Here is a 16,793-nt window from a genome sequence, read left to right as displayed (position 1 = left end):
AGTCCCTTGGTTCATTTCTGCCTTCTTCCCTAATTTAGCCTTCAAGGCTCCCAGAGGAGATAATTATATGGGAAAGGCAGCTGGGGAAGGGGCCTGGGCAGGAGCTGCCCTTGCTCATGCCCTCCCCCACCCCTATGTTCCAAAGACAGCTGGCTCTGAAATTAGGGGCATCAGAGCTGTCCTACCAGGCTCCCTTTTCCCCACTCCCTGCCTGCTGGCTCTCTCTGTGGTCTCTCTGAGAGACACCAGAGCCAGGACCAGGGGGAAACAGAGACAAGGAAAGAGAAACAAAGAAAGAGTTCAGAGGGGCCGTGAGAGTGCTGGGAACTGGGAGTGACCAAATTAGTCCAGGGTTTAGGGTTTCCAGGCTCTTCACACAGGCCCACAACACAGTGGGAATGCAGGCCATGGTTGAAATAACCCTGAGCCATCCCCACACTAGGCCCAGAACCCAACACCCAGAATCTAGCTTCTAAGTCAGATGCCAGGGCATCATGACACCTAGAACTTATCTAAACCCACAGCCAAAACTCCAGGGACATCTGAAGGCAGAAGGAGAGCCCTCAGAAAGATTGAGTCCCCAGGGCTTGGGGTCTGGCAGAGGAAGGGGGAAGCATTTCAGTCACCAGAAAGGGGGTGGGGTGGGAGAGATGAGAGCTGGCAGGATGGTGGAACAGTGCTCCCACCCTGACCCAGAGAGGCAGCCCTGCCTGTGGGGGCTGAAACCACTCCCAAACTCTCTCAAGGCCCCTGTCTGCAGAGCTTCAGCAGCCTTTTCTCTGTCCCTGCCCTCCCCTACAAGCCCCCACTCTAATCAGAAGAGGTTCTGGCAGACCACAGGCACCAAGAGGGCCTCAACTCCAACCTATGAACTGTCAAATTTGTGCAGCACCAGCTGGATGGAGGCAAGTAGCACCTTGTCCACAATCCGTGATTTTACAGATGGAGAGGTTGAGTCACAGAGAAAGGCCAGGGCCACCAGTGTACTTTATGGAATCTTCTTTGCTCCTCCATCAGTAATGCCTGTACCTCTCCAATTCTCCCAGGCCCAGGAACAAACCCACATTTTGATCTGCCACAGAAGAACCACATGAGGAAGTACAGACCTATGTCAGCTGTGGGCCCCAAACCCTAACATCCTAGAAAGGGGCTGGCCGATAGGGCAGTAAGACTCAGGAAAGACTCTCACACCTCCTTGGGTATTTATAAAAAAGAATCAGACAGGAATCTCTAAAACCAATCCCTGAGAAATAGCTAAGGACTAGATGAAACCTTTTGTAATTATCACCAAGAATACCTCGAAGCAGACAAGAACTTTTGACATCAGCACCCGCACAAGCCTTTGGGGCCTGAGTAGACAGGAGCCCTGTGTCATTAACATTCTTAAAACTATCTGGGCACTTCCAGGACCAGAGAAGCCCCCTTAGACCTGGGCACCTACCTAATGAGCACACTCAAAAGGCTCCTGTGTGAGTCAGTGCGTATGGCCCTTCTCTGGCCCCACCCCTAAAGCCCCCCACGAAGGACTCACCACCTGTGGCTTGCTGCAGCACTTGCTGGCTGGGACAGGCTCATCTGGAGCCCTGGCTGCCTCAGGGGACTTGGCCTCAGCAGAGGGCGGTACAACAGGGGTCAAGCAAGGCATATCCACCGGTACTGGGGCAGGAACCTCACCAGGGTGGAGGGTCAGCATATACTGCTTAGTGACATCCTCGAGTGATGGTGCCTGCAATGTGGAGTGGGCTCTGGCAGGGAAGCCCATGGGCTCTGGCACAGCCACAGGGGGGCCAACGGAAGTCGGTGGCTCAGGTACCACAATAGGTGTGAAGGTGGCGGGCACACTCGCGTGGCGAACGTGTTTGGAGGACAGTCGGGCCCGAGACAGGCTGTTAGTCTGGTCCTCATTGCCTTCCTCTCTCTGTAGTTCCTGGTGACTGCTCCGGGCTGGGCGTTTCTTGGAACCACGTCGGATGAGCCGTGGGGACAGAACATCAGCCAGTTTAGGGTCAAGGTGGAAGTCACGGTGGGCAGTGGAGGAGGCAGGTGGGGTCTTGAGTAGGGCCCTTTCAGACTGCGCCCGGCCCCTGGCAGGACTGGGCTCTTCTGGTTCTGCCTGCCGCTCTGCAAGAATGGGCTCACTGCTAGACGGAGGCAGCATGGGTTCAACTTCTCGGATGGGCTCCCCTCCAGGGCCCTCAAATCCAGGCCCAGCCAGCTCCCCACGGCGGCTGGGGTCACTCAGAGATTTCTTCTTGGGGGCTTTGCCAGCAACCCTGTCATCTGCCACACACCCCAAGGCACCAGGCCCCTGAACAATACTCTGAATAACTTCCTGGTAACCCTTGCTCTCTTCACTGCCCACAGACCAGTCACTGTGGCCACTGGTCAAGCCCTCATCCACAGGTGGGGTCGCTGGAAGTCCTGTCTTGGGGCTCAGTGAGCCCAAAAGGTTGCTATCCACGGAGAACCCAGAGGGCTCCTCAGAGGTGGCAGCCCGGTGGCGCTGTGGAATTGGGTCACTCAGAGACCTGTAGGCCTCCCCGGCCTCTCCATTGCTCAGTTCAGTCCCACCAGGGCCTGAAGGTGGGATTTTCCGTCTCCGGCGGAGGGCACCTGGTGTGGGAGGAGTATCAGGGGACACTAGGGCCCACCCTCCCAGACTATCTTCAGCCCCAGGGCCATGGTGGTTGGTCTGGGCTGAGGATGAAGAAAGGGGTCGCCACAGCCCTGTGGTACCCAGGCTGCAAAAAGCTGAAACAGGAGGCTCAGGGTCTGCCCCAATGCCCTCATCTGTCAGGCTAGACTCAGGGCCAGAGAGCTCCTCCTGGGACCGCTGCCCTTGGGTCATGTCTCCCGCCCAGTCAGGGCTTCCAGGGGGGATATCACTTCCATCATCCTGCTGGGCACCCATTCGCTGGATCTTCTCAAAAACCTGACGGGCCTCTTGCACATACTGATCTTGGACAACCAGGGGCAGTGGGTCCTCCTCGGCACTTGGGCCTGCCAGCAGGAGCTCCGAGGAGCTGGGCTTCAGGGCACTGGTGCGGGATAGGCGGCGGGCCACAGGCTTCTCAGAGCAGGTAAAAGACTTTGCCCTCCGCAGAGTGGCCGTCAAGTCTTTGAGTGTGGGCCGGGTGCCAGGTGACGCTGCGGATGGGCCAGGCATGGGCCCAAGTTGTCCGCAGGGGCCACTTGCTGCTGGTGAGTCTCTGCCATCCAAGGGGCTGCTCGCAAGATCATTGGGGCGCCCACCGGGTTTTCGGACCCTCAGCTCTGAAAGGTCGGAGCGAAGGAAACTAAGCAGCGTCAGGGTCTCGGAGGCGATATCTGGATTCGACAGGGACTTCCGCTGCCGACTCTTGTCCAACTCCAATCCTCCATCTCGCAATGCCCTCGTGGTGCCCACAGGTCCCTTGGTGCGGGTTCGAGGCTGGGGCCTTAGGAGGAGACCTTCTCCAGCTCCAAAGCTAGGCGAGCGATACATGCCCCAGCCCCCAGAACCCCGACTAGCCCATGGGTCCTCATCCTTGAGGGTCTCCGTGCTGGAATAACGGCTGCTACCACGGGAGCCTGCTGGGCTGGCTAGGTATGCGGGAAAGCTCACCTTGGCCACGCGGAAAGCTCCCCCCACAGTGTCAGACATGGGCCGGAGTCCCTCCTGAGGACCTGGTACACAGGGAGGCGAGCCAGTACCCCACTCCCGGGGTCCTTCTTCACTAGGGGCTCTTGGAGATTTGGAGGGCTCAGGACTCCTGGCTCCCCCTGCTGAGTCCATGCTGCCAAGATTTAACCCATAACTGTGTGGCCTACAGTCCTTATCCAAGAAGGAGCTTCCAGGCCTGGGTCCCGGCCTCCCTTCCCAGCGGTGGCCACCCTCACCGTCTTGGTCCTCCTCACTGCCCGAGGAGTGGCCTCCGTGGTAGGCCGGACTCTGAGCCCCGGGCGGCGGCGGCGGCGGGACCTCCTCTTCCTCCTCGCTGGAGCTGGCAGCCCGGCTGCGGCTGACAGGATAGGAGGAGGCGATGGAGGAGGAGCAGGAGCAGGAGGCCCGGGCCCCGGCCTGCGGTTGGGAGAAGCTATGCCAAGAATGTAAACCATCCGCCGGACGCTGCGCCCGCTCCTGTTGCTGCTGCTGCTGCTGCTGCTGCTGCCGCTGCCTCCTCCCCTCGGTCCCTGGGCCGGGCAGCGGCCGCGCGGAACGCAGGCCAGCCAGGGGGAAGCACGTCCGAGGAGGTGGCGTCGGTGGCTGCCGGGGCTCCCGAGCCGGAGGCTCCCACACGGCACCGTCGGGGCTGGGCGTTCCCGAGGCCTCAGAGTCAGCACTGGGCCGCCTGGAGCCAGGGCCTCCGAAGAGCTTGCGCATCTCGGTGACGCTGGGCCAGGCCCCGCGCGCGGCACCCTCCGCCGCTTCTTCCGCGGCCCCGGGGGAGACGCCCCCGTCTCGGGCCCCTGAGTGGTCGTCGTCCAGGCGCGGCGCGTCGAAGCGCCGGGAGAGCTGGCGCACGGACGGCGAGAGGCTGCGGAGCGGGCGCGGCTGCGCGGGGGCGGCCGGGGGCCCCGACGCCAGTTTGGACACGCGCCGGGAGGGCTGGCCCGGGACGGTCGCGGCCGGCCGGCACGAGGCGCGGCGCCGCAGCCCGGGGGTGTCCGTGGCCTTCTCCCTCGGTCCGGGCCCGCCGCTCCAGCGTTCGAGCAGCTTGAACGAGACGCTGCGATAGAGCGGGGGCCGGGGCGCCCCGTCCGCCATGGTGGCAGCACTCACTCTGGGGGGGCTGGCCTCGGGGAGCCGTGGCCAACCCCCCCCCCCCACGCCCTCGCCGCGAAAGGAGCGCAGCAGCCGGGGTCCGAAGGCCTGGGTTCTGCAGCAGCAGTGTGAGGGGGTTTGCGGGGAGAGGGCGCAGAGACCCAAGGAGAGGTTTATCTGCTGCGGCTCAAGTTTCTGAGGCCGCGGGCGGCATCTGCTCCATCCAGCGCGGTCCCTCCCGCCTCAGCGCCGACCCCCAGCACCGGCCCCCTCCTCGGCCGGTGCGATTCGGAGCATCGCGGCCCGGCCCGGTCCGGGCAGGATCCCAGTGCTCTGCTCCTCGGCTCCGTGCCCGCCAGCCGGCCTGCCTGCCTCCCCTCGCGCTCCCGCTCCGGCTCCCGCTCCCTCCCTCTTGGCTGCTAGCTCCTCGCTCCCTTTTGTTGCAAATAAACTTTGTGGCTGAGGAAAGGGGGCGGGAGGCGGGGCCTCGCGCCCAAAAGAGGGGGTGGGCTCCGGTCGCGCGCGAGGCTGGGAATCGGGAGTTAGGGGGGAGGGAATCGGGGAGGAGCTGAAAGAGAAGACTGCTTGAGCACTTGCAGACCGAAGTAACCCTCTAGAGGAGCCCCTCTGGAACCCAGCAGGCCGAACTGCCCCGCCAAGGACTCCCTCCGGCACGCGAAAGCTCTCAGTGTGGTCAGATCCTCTGACATACAGCCGGGGCTGCGCCCCCACTGCGGTTCAGACGCTTTTGTGTGGTAACATCTTCTGCTCAAAGAAACCCCAACATGGCAACTTCCGACCCATAAACTGGTACACACCGACATTCAGGTACACCCAGAAACTCTTCCAGGTGGAAGGGGGCGGGACTCGCCGCCAGGGGGAGCAGTAGGCGCCACAGGAGACCTGGGCGCTAGCCGCTGCCCGCCCCACCCCTCACCCAGCCCAGGCCACGCCCCCCACCGGGCCCTTCTCTGTGAATCCCACTCTCCCAGAGAGCCCGTCCAGCCTCCCTTGCCCCCAAACGCCCCGCCCCTCTTACCTCTGCTGCCAGTCCAGCTCTGACCCTCCCACGCCGCTCCAGGTGCCCCACCCTCTGTGGCCACGCCCCCATCCCCCTCACGTTTCCAGCTGCCCACCCCTAGGCACGGCCCTCCACCTGCCCCCGCCGTCTCAGAGGCCCCTGTCCTCGCTGCTCCGCCCTGTGCCCCGCCCCCTCCTCTTGAGCTCCGTGATACGTGGCTCTTACGCCCTCTACCGGTCGGATTCTCCCTTTCCCCCCCCCCCCAACAAAGTACAGGACAGGTAAAGGTAAAGCGGTACCCATCACCAAAAATGGGAGTTTGGAAGACTTCATTTCCTTTACTTCTTTTCAGTCCTTTCCTAATCCCTTCAGCCGTTTCAAACCTAGTCCCTTCGCAAAGTCCCTTCTGCTTCACACGCAAAAGGAGTTTCAACGGAAACGCCCTTGACTTGCCACTGCCAAACGAACACGACTACCTGTGGCCCTCCGCCCTCCTAACAGAGGGTGTGGGTCGCCTCTCCTGCTTCAAGCTGATCCAACCCTTGAGCTCCCCTTCCACCTCCGCCCTTGTCCGGCAAGTCTCTCATTGTACTGGGTACTGGGGTCTTCCCCACCCCCGCCTGCTTCTGCTATGTGCCATTCATCCTCAGGGCCCAGCTTAAAATGCAAGGAAGCTCCTCAACATTTGAATGAACAAATGAGAGTTTATTTGTTCATAAACAATAACATGGGTTATTGTTGGATGTATGGGTAATATTATTTCATTCTTTTTTTTTTTAATTTTTTTTTTAACGTTTATTTTTGAGACAGAGAGAGACACAGCATGAACGGGGGAGGGGCAGAGAGAGAGGGAGACACAGAATCGTAAGCAAGCTCCAGGCTCCGAGCGCCATCAGCCCAGAGCCCGACCGGGGGGCTCGAACTCTCAGACCGCGAGATCGTGACCTGAGCTGAAGTCGGACGCTTAACCGACTGAGCCACCCAGGCGCCCCTATTTCATTCTTTTTATTTAATCCTCGAACCACCCTGGAGGGAGAAAATATTTCCTCTCTATTGGTCATGAAGGAAATGTAATTTTGACCACTGTCAAAGTCAGGAAATGGCAGTGCCTGGTATGACTCAAATTCAGATTTGAGGAGCTTTAAATGCCATGCTCCTCCAGTCTTCACCGGTCCCAGATCCCTGATAAAGAGGAGGGTTCTCTCTCCTTGAGCCCCCAGCAGTCTCTTCCCTCTTCTAGGGCCTGGGCTCACCTGCCCCAGGAACAGAGGATAGTCTGGTCTGACTCATGCTCTCCTCAGCAAAAGAGGGCTGGGCCTGACTAGGCTGGCAGGCCCTGGAAGCAGGAGGCCCTGGCCCAGATGAGAGGTGCAAGGAGGGGCATAGAGCAGGATGGCAGTCAGGGATTGACTCGGTTGAGGGAAATCTCTGTAGGGAGGATGCTCTTCCTCTTTGAGTTGAGACTAGCCTCCTATAAGTTCCTCACCTCAGCCTTGTCTCAGCTCTGCCTCAAAAGGACCTCTGTCCTTCACTGGGGAATTGATGGCAAGGAAGAGAATCCTGCCTGGCCTAGTGCCTCTCTACCCTTGCCTTGCTGTGTGACTTTGGATATATGCTTACACTTTTCTGGGCCTCAGCTGCCTCATCTGAAAAGTGAGGAGTGGGTCTAGAGTTCCCCAAGAGTGCCTCTCTGACTCTATTTGAAGTCAAATTCTTGTTTCCTCTGAAATACTTTTCTACTCTTTGGGGAAAGTTTTGTTATGGTGGGGGAGACCCTCATCCTGACAGACACTGCTCTCTTCCAAAAACAATGGTCCCTACCATCTGAAATTTGTACTTTGCCAAACTTTTTCACATCCTGTCATATTTTGTCTTCACATCACTTCTGGAATAGAAGTTTATATTCCCATATCACAGATGGGCAAACTGATGGAGAGATGCAGAGACTCAGGTCACCTCAGCATCCTGAAGCTTGGCCTTGAGGTAGGCTGACTGAGGCCTTTGGATCAGGAATCCCCTTGGTGAGGGGTGAGGAGGGTGTTTAAGGATCTAGGCTGGGCCACCACCCAGTGGCACACTCACCCAGTCAGAGAGTGGCTTGGCTGCTTCCAGCACCTCACGAATCCTCCTAGCCTCAGTACCTTCTGATTCATGATGAGACAAAGTCATCTTCCAGGTACAGAGGGTGCCTGGGTGTTTTTAGCCCTTCAAAGACTCATCTAGGAGGTTGCTGGGAACACTGGGCACCAGGGTGGAGAGGGGAACATTTCTGGGAGTCTAGAGCTGGGCCCAATGCAGGCACCCTCACAAATGTGCCAGATGACCCTCAGCAGGTCACTCCCTTCCTCTGGGCCTCAAGCCCCTCACCTATGAAAGGAGAATGAAAACATTAACCCATCTACCCATAAGTCATGGTGCCCAGCAAGATCAGGGCTATAAAACCCTTGAAGAAATCAAGATAGGAAGGTTGTGATGGTCACAGTCATGGCCAGTGATGGCCCTTGGGTACTTAAGAGGGAGAAAGATAAGGAGTGAGAGGACCTCAAGAAGAAATGCCCTCCAGGGGCCACCTGGGTGGCTCAGTTGGTTAAGCGTCTGCCTTAGGCTCAGGCCATGATCTCACTGTTCATGGGTTCGAGCCCCATATTGGGCTCTCTGCTGTCGCTGTGGAGCCTGCTTTTGATCCTCTGTCTCCCTCTCTCTCCTTTCCCTTTCCCCCACTCCCCTGTTCGTCTCTCTCTCTGTGTCTTTTTCAAAAATAAACATAAAAAAAAAAGAGAGAGAGAGAAAGAAAGAAAAAGAAGAAGCAATAACCTCCAGGAAGGAACTGTCTTAGGGGGAATCTGACTCCTGAGTCCATTCCCAAGTCAACTAGAAATGACCTGAGATTGTCCCCTTTCCTGTATAATTAGACCTCAAGTAGACAGTATTGGATTATTTATAACCTTTAGTTCATGACACATTCTCACCACTTCTTTAATTGGCTCCCACCACAAAACAACTAGGACCTCAATAATGTCCTACATCTCATCATATAGGTTCCCTACCACCCATTCTCCTGCTGTCGTACCACGCCGAATAATAACCATTACCTTCTGTGTTCAGCATTCCTTTGCTTTCCTTTTTGTGTAGTTTTGTTGCATCTGTGCATTCCTTCAAAGTATATATTTTCATTTTAGTTGTTACAAAAGGGCATCTTGCTCTGTGTAATTTTTTGAGATTACTTTGTACTTAATATTATACTGCTTAGGTTTATCCATATCGTCACACATCCATGTAGTGCATTCTGGCTGCGTGTAATATTCCATTGTGTGAATATAGCATGGTGTATTATTCATCCACTCTCTCGTGGACGGATATTTGAGTGTTTGCAGGTGTTTGCTCTTGCAAATAGTGCTGCTCTGAGCATTGTGCATGACTCCAGGTGCACATGCGCAGGAGAGCTCAGGGTAACAGGCCATGTGACTACTCGACATCCAGGAGGCATTGTCAAGCTAGGACCGAATATCTCTCTCTGTGTTTTTATTTTATAATCTGTGTTTCCTTTTACGTGAAATGCCAGTTTGTGCCTCTTCTATTGGGTTATTATACTTTTTTGTACTTTATGAAAATTCTGCTCTAACTTTTCCATGCTCAATAGGGTGGCTTAGGGAGGGCTGGTAGTATTATCACTGTTTTATACGTAAGGAAACAGAAACTTAGAGAAGTTAATGGGCTTGTTTAGAGTCACAGAGTCAATAACAGCCCTTTTGCACTGAGCTGATACCTTCTGAGACCACTGGGCCTCAGCTAAGAAACCTCTGCCCCTTAAGCTGAGTCACAAAACCCCTGGTCCCCATCATCTCTCAGCTCCTGACCATTACATGAGCTTATAGTCTCCCCAGTGAGGCCTTAGCCCTTGTTATGTTCTTCTGAGCTCTCCTCCCAGCTGTAATGATCCAGGGTATATATTTATTTCATTATTGCCTTTCTGTTTCATCAGACGAGAAGCTCGCTCAGGGCAGGGACCCACTGCTCAGCATGATGCCTGGCTCATAGTAGGTGCTCAATAAATGTTGTTTACTGGATGAACTGCCGGTTTCCTTGTCTGCACCCCTACTCTCACCCCCAGGTTCTTTCTGAGGATAGGGTCTGGGTCAGAGCTGCCTCTGTGTTCCCATCGCCATCTTGGAGGAGTATAGAGAATGTGTGTGGAAGAATGAATGAAGGAGGGAGGAGCAAGCTGCATCTATTCCTAGGACAGATCCAGTGCCCCTGGGCTTTTCCACATTAGAAAGGACAAGCCCTGGTTCCTGATTCTCTGGCTCTTCCATCTTTGGCCCTGCCCCTGTACTCAACCTACAACAGCCAACTCATATGTCTCCTGTCATGAAGTGCCTTCCCTGGACCAGGCCTCCCTGGGAGGCTTCTTCTCTCTTTTCTTCTCCACCCATCACCTCCACTTCCTCCCTGCCTGCTACTCCCTCATTCAAACACCTCCACTGCCACCATCATTCAGAAACCCCTAGGCTTTGACCTTTCACCTCTCTGGCTCCTCCTCCTGCCCAGCCCCCTAATGAAGTTCCCAGGGTTCTCTCCAGACCCTCCCTTCCTACTCTGTCCCTCAGGAAACCCATCTACCCCCTCGGCCTCAGGCCTCAAGCCGAAAGCACCATGACCACTCCCCAAGTTTTGCAATTCTCTAAGAAGCCTTCCTGGGTATCTCCAGACCCTGCTGAGTCCTAGCTCCCACCCAGGTTGAGGCCTTGTTATCAAGCTGGACCCTGCCCCCACCCCAGTCCAGGACACTGCCTGGCCTCCCTCTAGGTCCACCATCTCAGGATAAGAGCGAAGTAGAGGGACTTGTTTTGGCTGTGGTAACAAAGGCCTGAAAAACTCGTGGCTTAAAAAAGATAGACATTTATTTCCCTCTTGTGCAAAAGTCCAAATTCAGGTGGCCCCAAACTGGAATGGTCAGAAACCCAAGCTGTTTCTCATGGTCCAAGATGGTGCCCCAGCTGTGAGGCCCCCATTGTAAGCAGCAAGAAGGGAGGGGAGGCAAAGGACAGACCCCACCTATCTTTTAAAGACCTTCATCCCCTTCCTGTGTTAAACTGCTGTAGGCCACTTTGCTTATATCCCACTGCCCAGGATTAAGATACCTGGTCATACCCAGCTGCAAGTAAGGCTGGGAAATGAAATTTTCATCCTAGGAGAACTTGTGCCCAATTAAAGGAGAGTTAATACTGCAGTTGGCACTTAGCCGGCTCTGTTACAACTTCCTAGGGGGATCCCCAGTTACTGGCACTGGCTGAGGCAGGTGGGCACTTGAAAGACACGTAATAAAAGGAAAGGGAAGCGAGGCAGGTCGAGTAAGGCAAGGGGGGAATCTAGTATCTGGGTTAGAGAAAGACTGTGTGACCTTCACAGGTCAATTCTCACATCTGGGCCTCAGTATCCCCATCTGTAATTGGAGGTATTGTAAGGATTAAATGAGAAAACGTATGTACAGCACACTGCATGTGCCCAGGACCTGCAGAGCCCAACAAATGGCCACTGCTGTCATTGTTGTGGCTCCCCGGTGCTCCCCTGGGCTGGCACCAAGCCTTTCACTCTCTGGCCCTGCCAACTCTCCAGCCTAATCTCTTGCTGTCTTTCCTCCAACAGCCTCTACGCCTTAGGCTGTGCTGTTCCCTGCACCAGAACAAACTTGCCCTCTCTTCTTCAGTCTAATTATGGCCATCCTTCAAGCCCCAGCTGCACTGCTGCACCCCAGGAAATCTTCTCAAGCCCAGAGCATCACCTTGGACCCCTATGAACCCACATGCTCCCCCACCCCTCACCACACTCTACCTCCACACCTTCGTCCGTGTCTCCTCTGTCTTTACCCCAGTGAGCAGACATCCCCAGCTGAAGCCCCTATCCCCTGGTGTGCTCTGGGTTAAAGTGAGGAGAGAGATTAGGGGATGGGGACAAAAGGAGGGAGAAAGAAGGGGGGGAAATTCAAGCTCCCCAAATGGCACTCGGGAGTCTCTCGTACTGGCATTAATAAATGGTTTTTCCTTCTTGTAGGAGTAGATAGATGGGGCTCATGGATTATGACCCTCGTTCTGAAGGGGAAAAAAAAGGTGTGCGGAGTTTTTTTTTCTTAAAAGACCAGCTGCCTCCCCAGGTGAAGGAAGGAGAAATCCCTTGCTCAGAGCCCCTTGTTTAGAAACTTCCTTGGCAAATTCCTAGAGAGAGAGACTGGAGGAACTTGTGTGCACAAAAGGCAAAGTCATTACAATAGCAACACTCATTGCACGCTTACTGTGTTTCGGCAGTACTCTGAGTGCTTTGCACGTATTAATCCTCACAACCACTTTGCAAGACAGATAGCATCATCATTCCCATTTTATAGCTTGGGAAGTTACGGTACAAAGAGGCTACATAACTTGCCCAGAGTAACATAACTAGTAAGTGGTAGAGGCAAGATACATGCTCAGGTTGAGCTGGGTCTGCAGTTTCCACCCTTTATGCTGTTCTGCCTTGCGAAGGGATGCTGGAAATGGAATTTACCTGTGGCCCACAATGTTCACTCTTGGAAAAGTAACCAGAGAAAGGGTCACCATTCTCGGCAGTCTGCTAGGACAGTCATCTGGGATGCTCTGGGCACTGTGGCAGAGGCCCTCTGCCTTCCGCTCTCCTGCTGCCCTACTCCCCCATGACAGGCAACTGAAGAGTCTCATCTCAGACTCTCAACAAGATGCAAGGCAAGCATCATCTGTACTACTTGGCAGGACATTGCATTGTGTTGGGAATATACACCTTCTGACATTTCCTCACATCTCTTCCCTGTGACCCAAAGAATCAAAGTCCCTTCTGTCCAAATTATCATCAACCTCTTCAGCAAGGGCACTTTTGATGGGTTCCCAAGATGGTTTGGGCCCGGTTTTCCCACTTCCTCAGACAGCTGCAAGCACACCTCCAACATTACTATGGGGTTTAACTCCCGCAGAGCCCTTCTCTGAATGCCCCCATTGCCCAACAGCCTTGGAGATTAGACAGGGCTAAAAGAAAAATGCTGAGTAAGCTATGCAGTCCTTCCCCTCCCTGCCCTGTCCCTATGCCCTGCCCTCTCTCAGCTCTACCCTCTAAGAAGGTAGACTCTTTGTCAAGGCTGGTTCGGGTACAGGGTCTGAGCAGCCAAGGGCAGGTGAAATTGTTCTACAGGTGGAAAGCTGGGACCTGGGAGGAAGGAATAAGGAATGGAGGAGAAGTGAGGGGGAGTCCGGTGGGGGGTGTGTGTGGAGATATGAGGAAAAGGAGCAGAGAGGGTGAGGAGCTGTGTGGGTGGGGCCGAAAGGAGGGGTGGGTGGGGAGAGCAGGTAAAGAGGCCTTATGTGGCAGAATCCCTTGGCTGTCTTCTCAGAGACCTTCAGTGAAGATGCCTTTCCAAAGCTTTTGAAGGCTCAGGTCTGTGTTTGAGATGCCCCTGTGAGATGGCCTCCAGCAGCCTCCCAGGCACCCACAGGCCAGAATGATGAAGGTGAAAGGGCAGGAGCAGAACCCATGGAACAGTCTGTCTTGAGACTGGCCACAGGACTTCTGCACCTCCATGTGGCAGCCTCCTGGTAGCCCTGGCATGGCCCTGAGTCTCTTCAAGTTGACTTTCCTTCTAGAATGAAGCAATATTGAAGGGCTATTTCCCTTCACTTGGGGGGGGGGGGCTGGTGGAGGGTTCCTCAGGCACCCAGGATACCCTGAGGCTGAAAGAGGCCCATGCGAAGAGATAGGTGGAGGAGAAGTGGGGTCTGGGGCTCTTCCTGGCATTCAATGCTCTGGTCCCACCCACTCCATCCCCTCTTGGACTTAACTGAAACTCACTATTGATTTGCAGCCAGATTCAACAGGTCTCTGCCTCTGGGTTTTATGCACCCAGTGCCTTCCATCAGGAGCAGCCTCCTTCTCTCTGTCTTTTGGATTCCTCCCTGGCTTAAGCTCCACTCTTTGAAGAAGTGCTCCCTGATTCTTCCCTCTGCTCAGCCCCCACAGCCTGAAGCGTGGCCATGGGACAGCTTTTGTTTTCTCAACTTTCACACACAGCAGACCATATGCCTGCCCCCCACTCCAGCTCTCTACCCATCTCCTCCAGCGCAGAGTCTAGATTAGGGCCATCCCAGGCTGGGTGAACACGCTCCCCACTTGCATTTGCTGACCTGCCACTCAGCCTTCAACATCTGGTTCAGATGCCCCCCAGCCCTGCCCTGAGAAATCTTTCCTGACTCCTTGGACTGGATCACGGGTATCCTCTGTTCACCCCTCCCCGCCAGCCATGCTTCCCTCTGTCACAGCCTTGACGTCACTTTGTCAAATGTCAGTATATCCAGTAGTTGGGAGCCTATATGGGGCAGAGCTGGGACTTGTTCTCCTGGGGCCCCGGAATCAACCCAGGCCCAAGCACAAGGTGTAGGTAAAGTTTTGCTGAATGAATGGAACATCACATACCTCCAGAGAGCTCATATTCATCCCTCAAAATCCAGCTCAAATGCTCCTTTCCAGAAGCCCTCACTTCCTCCTCCCATCTTCCCTCACTCCCTTTATTGGTGACTCCAAAACATTCGGCATGCTCCTCAATTACAGTGCATGTCACACGCCATTTTTGTGAGCAGCTTAACATGGTTTCCCTGCCTCTCCAGGGCTGACTGGGACCTTCTGGAGAGCCAGGTCCGAGCTTGTCTCTCTGTGCCCACACGGCCCGGTCCAGAGAAAGAGCTCAATAAATAGTCATTGGTTGAGATTTTGGAGTCTGTGGGGCGACCTCACTCCATGCCCAGCTGAGCTAAGCTCTAATTCTCTGCACAGTTTGGGGTTGGTGGGGCTTCCGGCGCCACGGCCCCAGGTGTCCTTGTCCCCAGTGGGCTCAGGGACCCCGTCGCTGCCACTTGGCCGTGAGTTTCTGCAGCAGCTCATGTGGCCTCCGGCGGAACTTCTTCTGAGTGAAGTAGAAGAGAATGGGATCCAGCACGCTGTTGGCACTGGCAAAGGGCCGTGTGACTTTGTAGGCAGCTGCAAAGGCCTCCAGCACAGGGCAGGGGACCCCAGATGTAGAGCGCACCGCCAGGTAGGCTGTCTTGGTGACGTGGAAGGGCAGGAAGCTGACGGCAAAGGCGGCTGCCACCACCACCGCCATGCGGGCTGCCTTGCCACGCCGTTCCCGGGCCACTGGCCCTGCGGGGCCGTCCTGGCGGCACAGATGGTAGGCCAGGCGGCAGTAGCAGGCCAGCAGGGCGGCAAAGGGCAGCAGAAAGCCGATGACCGTGAGGGCCATGCCGTAGGGCATATAGTGGGAGGCCAGGGCAGGCGGGCTCAGGTCGTAGCAGACGGTGCGGTTACGCTGGACGCCTGTGGCAGCAAAGAGGGCTGTGGGCAGACACTGGGTCGCCACAGCCAGCCACACGGCCCCACACACTACCCAGGCGGTGCGGCAGCCCCCACGCTTGTGCCAGGGGGCCAGTGGGTGGCAGATGCCCAGGTAGCGCTGGAAACTGATGCAGGTGAGGAAGAGGATGCTGCCGTGTAGGTTGGCGTAAAACAGGAAGCGGACCAGGCGGCAGGCGAGGTCGCCAAAGGGCCAGTGGTCACCTTGGGCATAGTTGTAGATGAGCAGGGGCAGGGAGCAGGCGTAGAGCAGGTCGGCCAGGGCCAGGTTCAGGGTGTACACGGCCGTGCGGGTCAGGGCCCGGCGGGATGTGCCGATCTGGGCGATGACACAGGCGTTCAGTGGCAGGCCGGCCGCCAGCACCACTGAGTACACAGGTGGCAGTAGCAGTCTCTTGAAGTTCTCTTGGTAGACACAGGTGGTGGGCGGTGAGCCCGGGGCCTGTCCTGTCCCATTGTCCCACTCCATGGCTGCCCGATTATGCTTCCCGCATCCACAGAGGCTAGGGAAGCAACACAAAACCTGTCAGTAACCACACTCACTGACCGCCCGGCAGGCCCCCTGTCCCTCTCTGGGCCCTGATTTCCACCTGAACCATCTATGATACTCACTACCCCACGGAGACCGCATGCTGCCTTCACTTTAAGGAAACCTGGGATACCATAAAGCTCAAGCTTGGGAAAAATCCAACTCACTTTCTATAATATTCATTTCCCACCAACCTTCCTGGTGAACTTCTATTTGGCCTTCAAAACCCTAGTCAAATGTCTCCTCTTTAAGGGGAGACTGACAGACTTTTGGTTTTTGTCTGTTTGTTTGTTCCAAATCTTTTTTTTTTTAAGTTTTATTTATTTAGGTAATCTCTACACCCAACAGGGGCTTGGACTCACGATCCCAAGATCAAGAATCACATGCTCTTCTGACTGAGCCAACCAGGCACCCCAGGCAGACTTTAGTTTGAATCCCACCTGTGCTACTTATTAGCTATGTGACCTTGGGCTAGTGATATACCTTTTCTGAGTCTCAATTTTCCCATCTGAAAATTGCAGGAATGACAGGCCACCTCTCAGAATGTCATGAAGTTTGAGGTACTAAATCACGCCAGGTAGGGCTTCCCCTGGGCTTTTTGGAGTTTGGAGATTATGGTTATGGTGAACATGAGTGTCTTTCTCTCCTACACAGACCAGGAGCCTCCTGAAGAAGTGCCAGGTCTGATGCCTGTATCTGGAAGCCCAATCTGGGGTCCAGGGCAGTGAAGGCCCTGGTAACTCTTAATTAATCAACGTGAACAGTATCCACACACTGTGAACTGATGAAGGACAGTGCCCACCTCCTCAGACTGGACTCCACCTTCCAAAGCCATGGTTCTTCTTTTGGCTGCAATCTTCTTATCTGTAAAATGGGGGAAGGAGGTGATTCAGGAGTTCCTCTAAGCCTCCTTCTACTTGACTTGAGGCTACAAATGTCTGTCTAGCACACACTGGACCACAGCACCCTCTGGTGGCTAATGTGAAAACAGCTTCCCCAAAGGCAGACGGGCAAATGACTGAGGACCAACCAAATCTGTTGGTTTTTTTTTTTAACTGATTTTATTTTTAAGTAATCTCTTCACCCAAAGTGGGGCTCAA

General features: G+C 55.3%; 2 protein-coding genes across 6 annotated transcripts in view; both read right to left on the bottom strand.

Moving 5' to 3' along the window:
* Window positions 1-5,173, bottom strand: part of ARHGEF17 (Rho guanine nucleotide exchange factor 17) — a 58,544-nt gene extending 53,371 nt beyond the window's left edge. Inside the window, exon 1 of the mRNA XM_060605685.3 lies at window positions 1,532-5,173. Coding sequence (XP_060461668.3) covers window positions 1,532-4,747 — 3,216 coding nt within the window. The 5' untranslated portion in view covers window positions 4,748-5,173. The remainder of the gene's footprint in view (window positions 1-1,531) is intronic.
* A 5,471-nt stretch (window positions 5,174-10,644) lies between these two features.
* P2RY6 (pyrimidinergic receptor P2Y6) overlaps window positions 10,645-16,793 on the bottom strand; it is a 40,798-nt gene continuing 34,649 nt past the window's right edge. For all 5 annotated transcript variants that reach the window (XM_060605692.3, XM_060605690.3, XM_060605688.3 and 2 more), the window contains 2 exons: window positions 16,496-16,557; window positions 10,645-15,667 (listed from right to left, as the gene is read on the bottom strand). In XM_060605692.3, the coding sequence (XP_060461675.1) occupies window positions 14,647-15,633 (987 nt within the window). In that variant the 5' untranslated portion in view covers window positions 15,634-15,667; window positions 16,496-16,557 and the 3' untranslated portion in view covers window positions 10,645-14,646. The remainder of the gene's footprint in view (window positions 15,668-16,495; window positions 16,558-16,793) is intronic.

This window comes from Panthera onca, chromosome D1, assembly GCF_046562875.1.
Source record: "Panthera onca isolate mPanOnc1 chromosome D1, mPanOnc1 haplotype 2, whole genome shotgun sequence".
In the NCBI taxonomy this organism is placed as follows: Eukaryota; Metazoa; Chordata; class Mammalia; order Carnivora; family Felidae; genus Panthera; species Panthera onca.
This window is presented reverse-complemented; position numbering and strand designations above follow the sequence as displayed.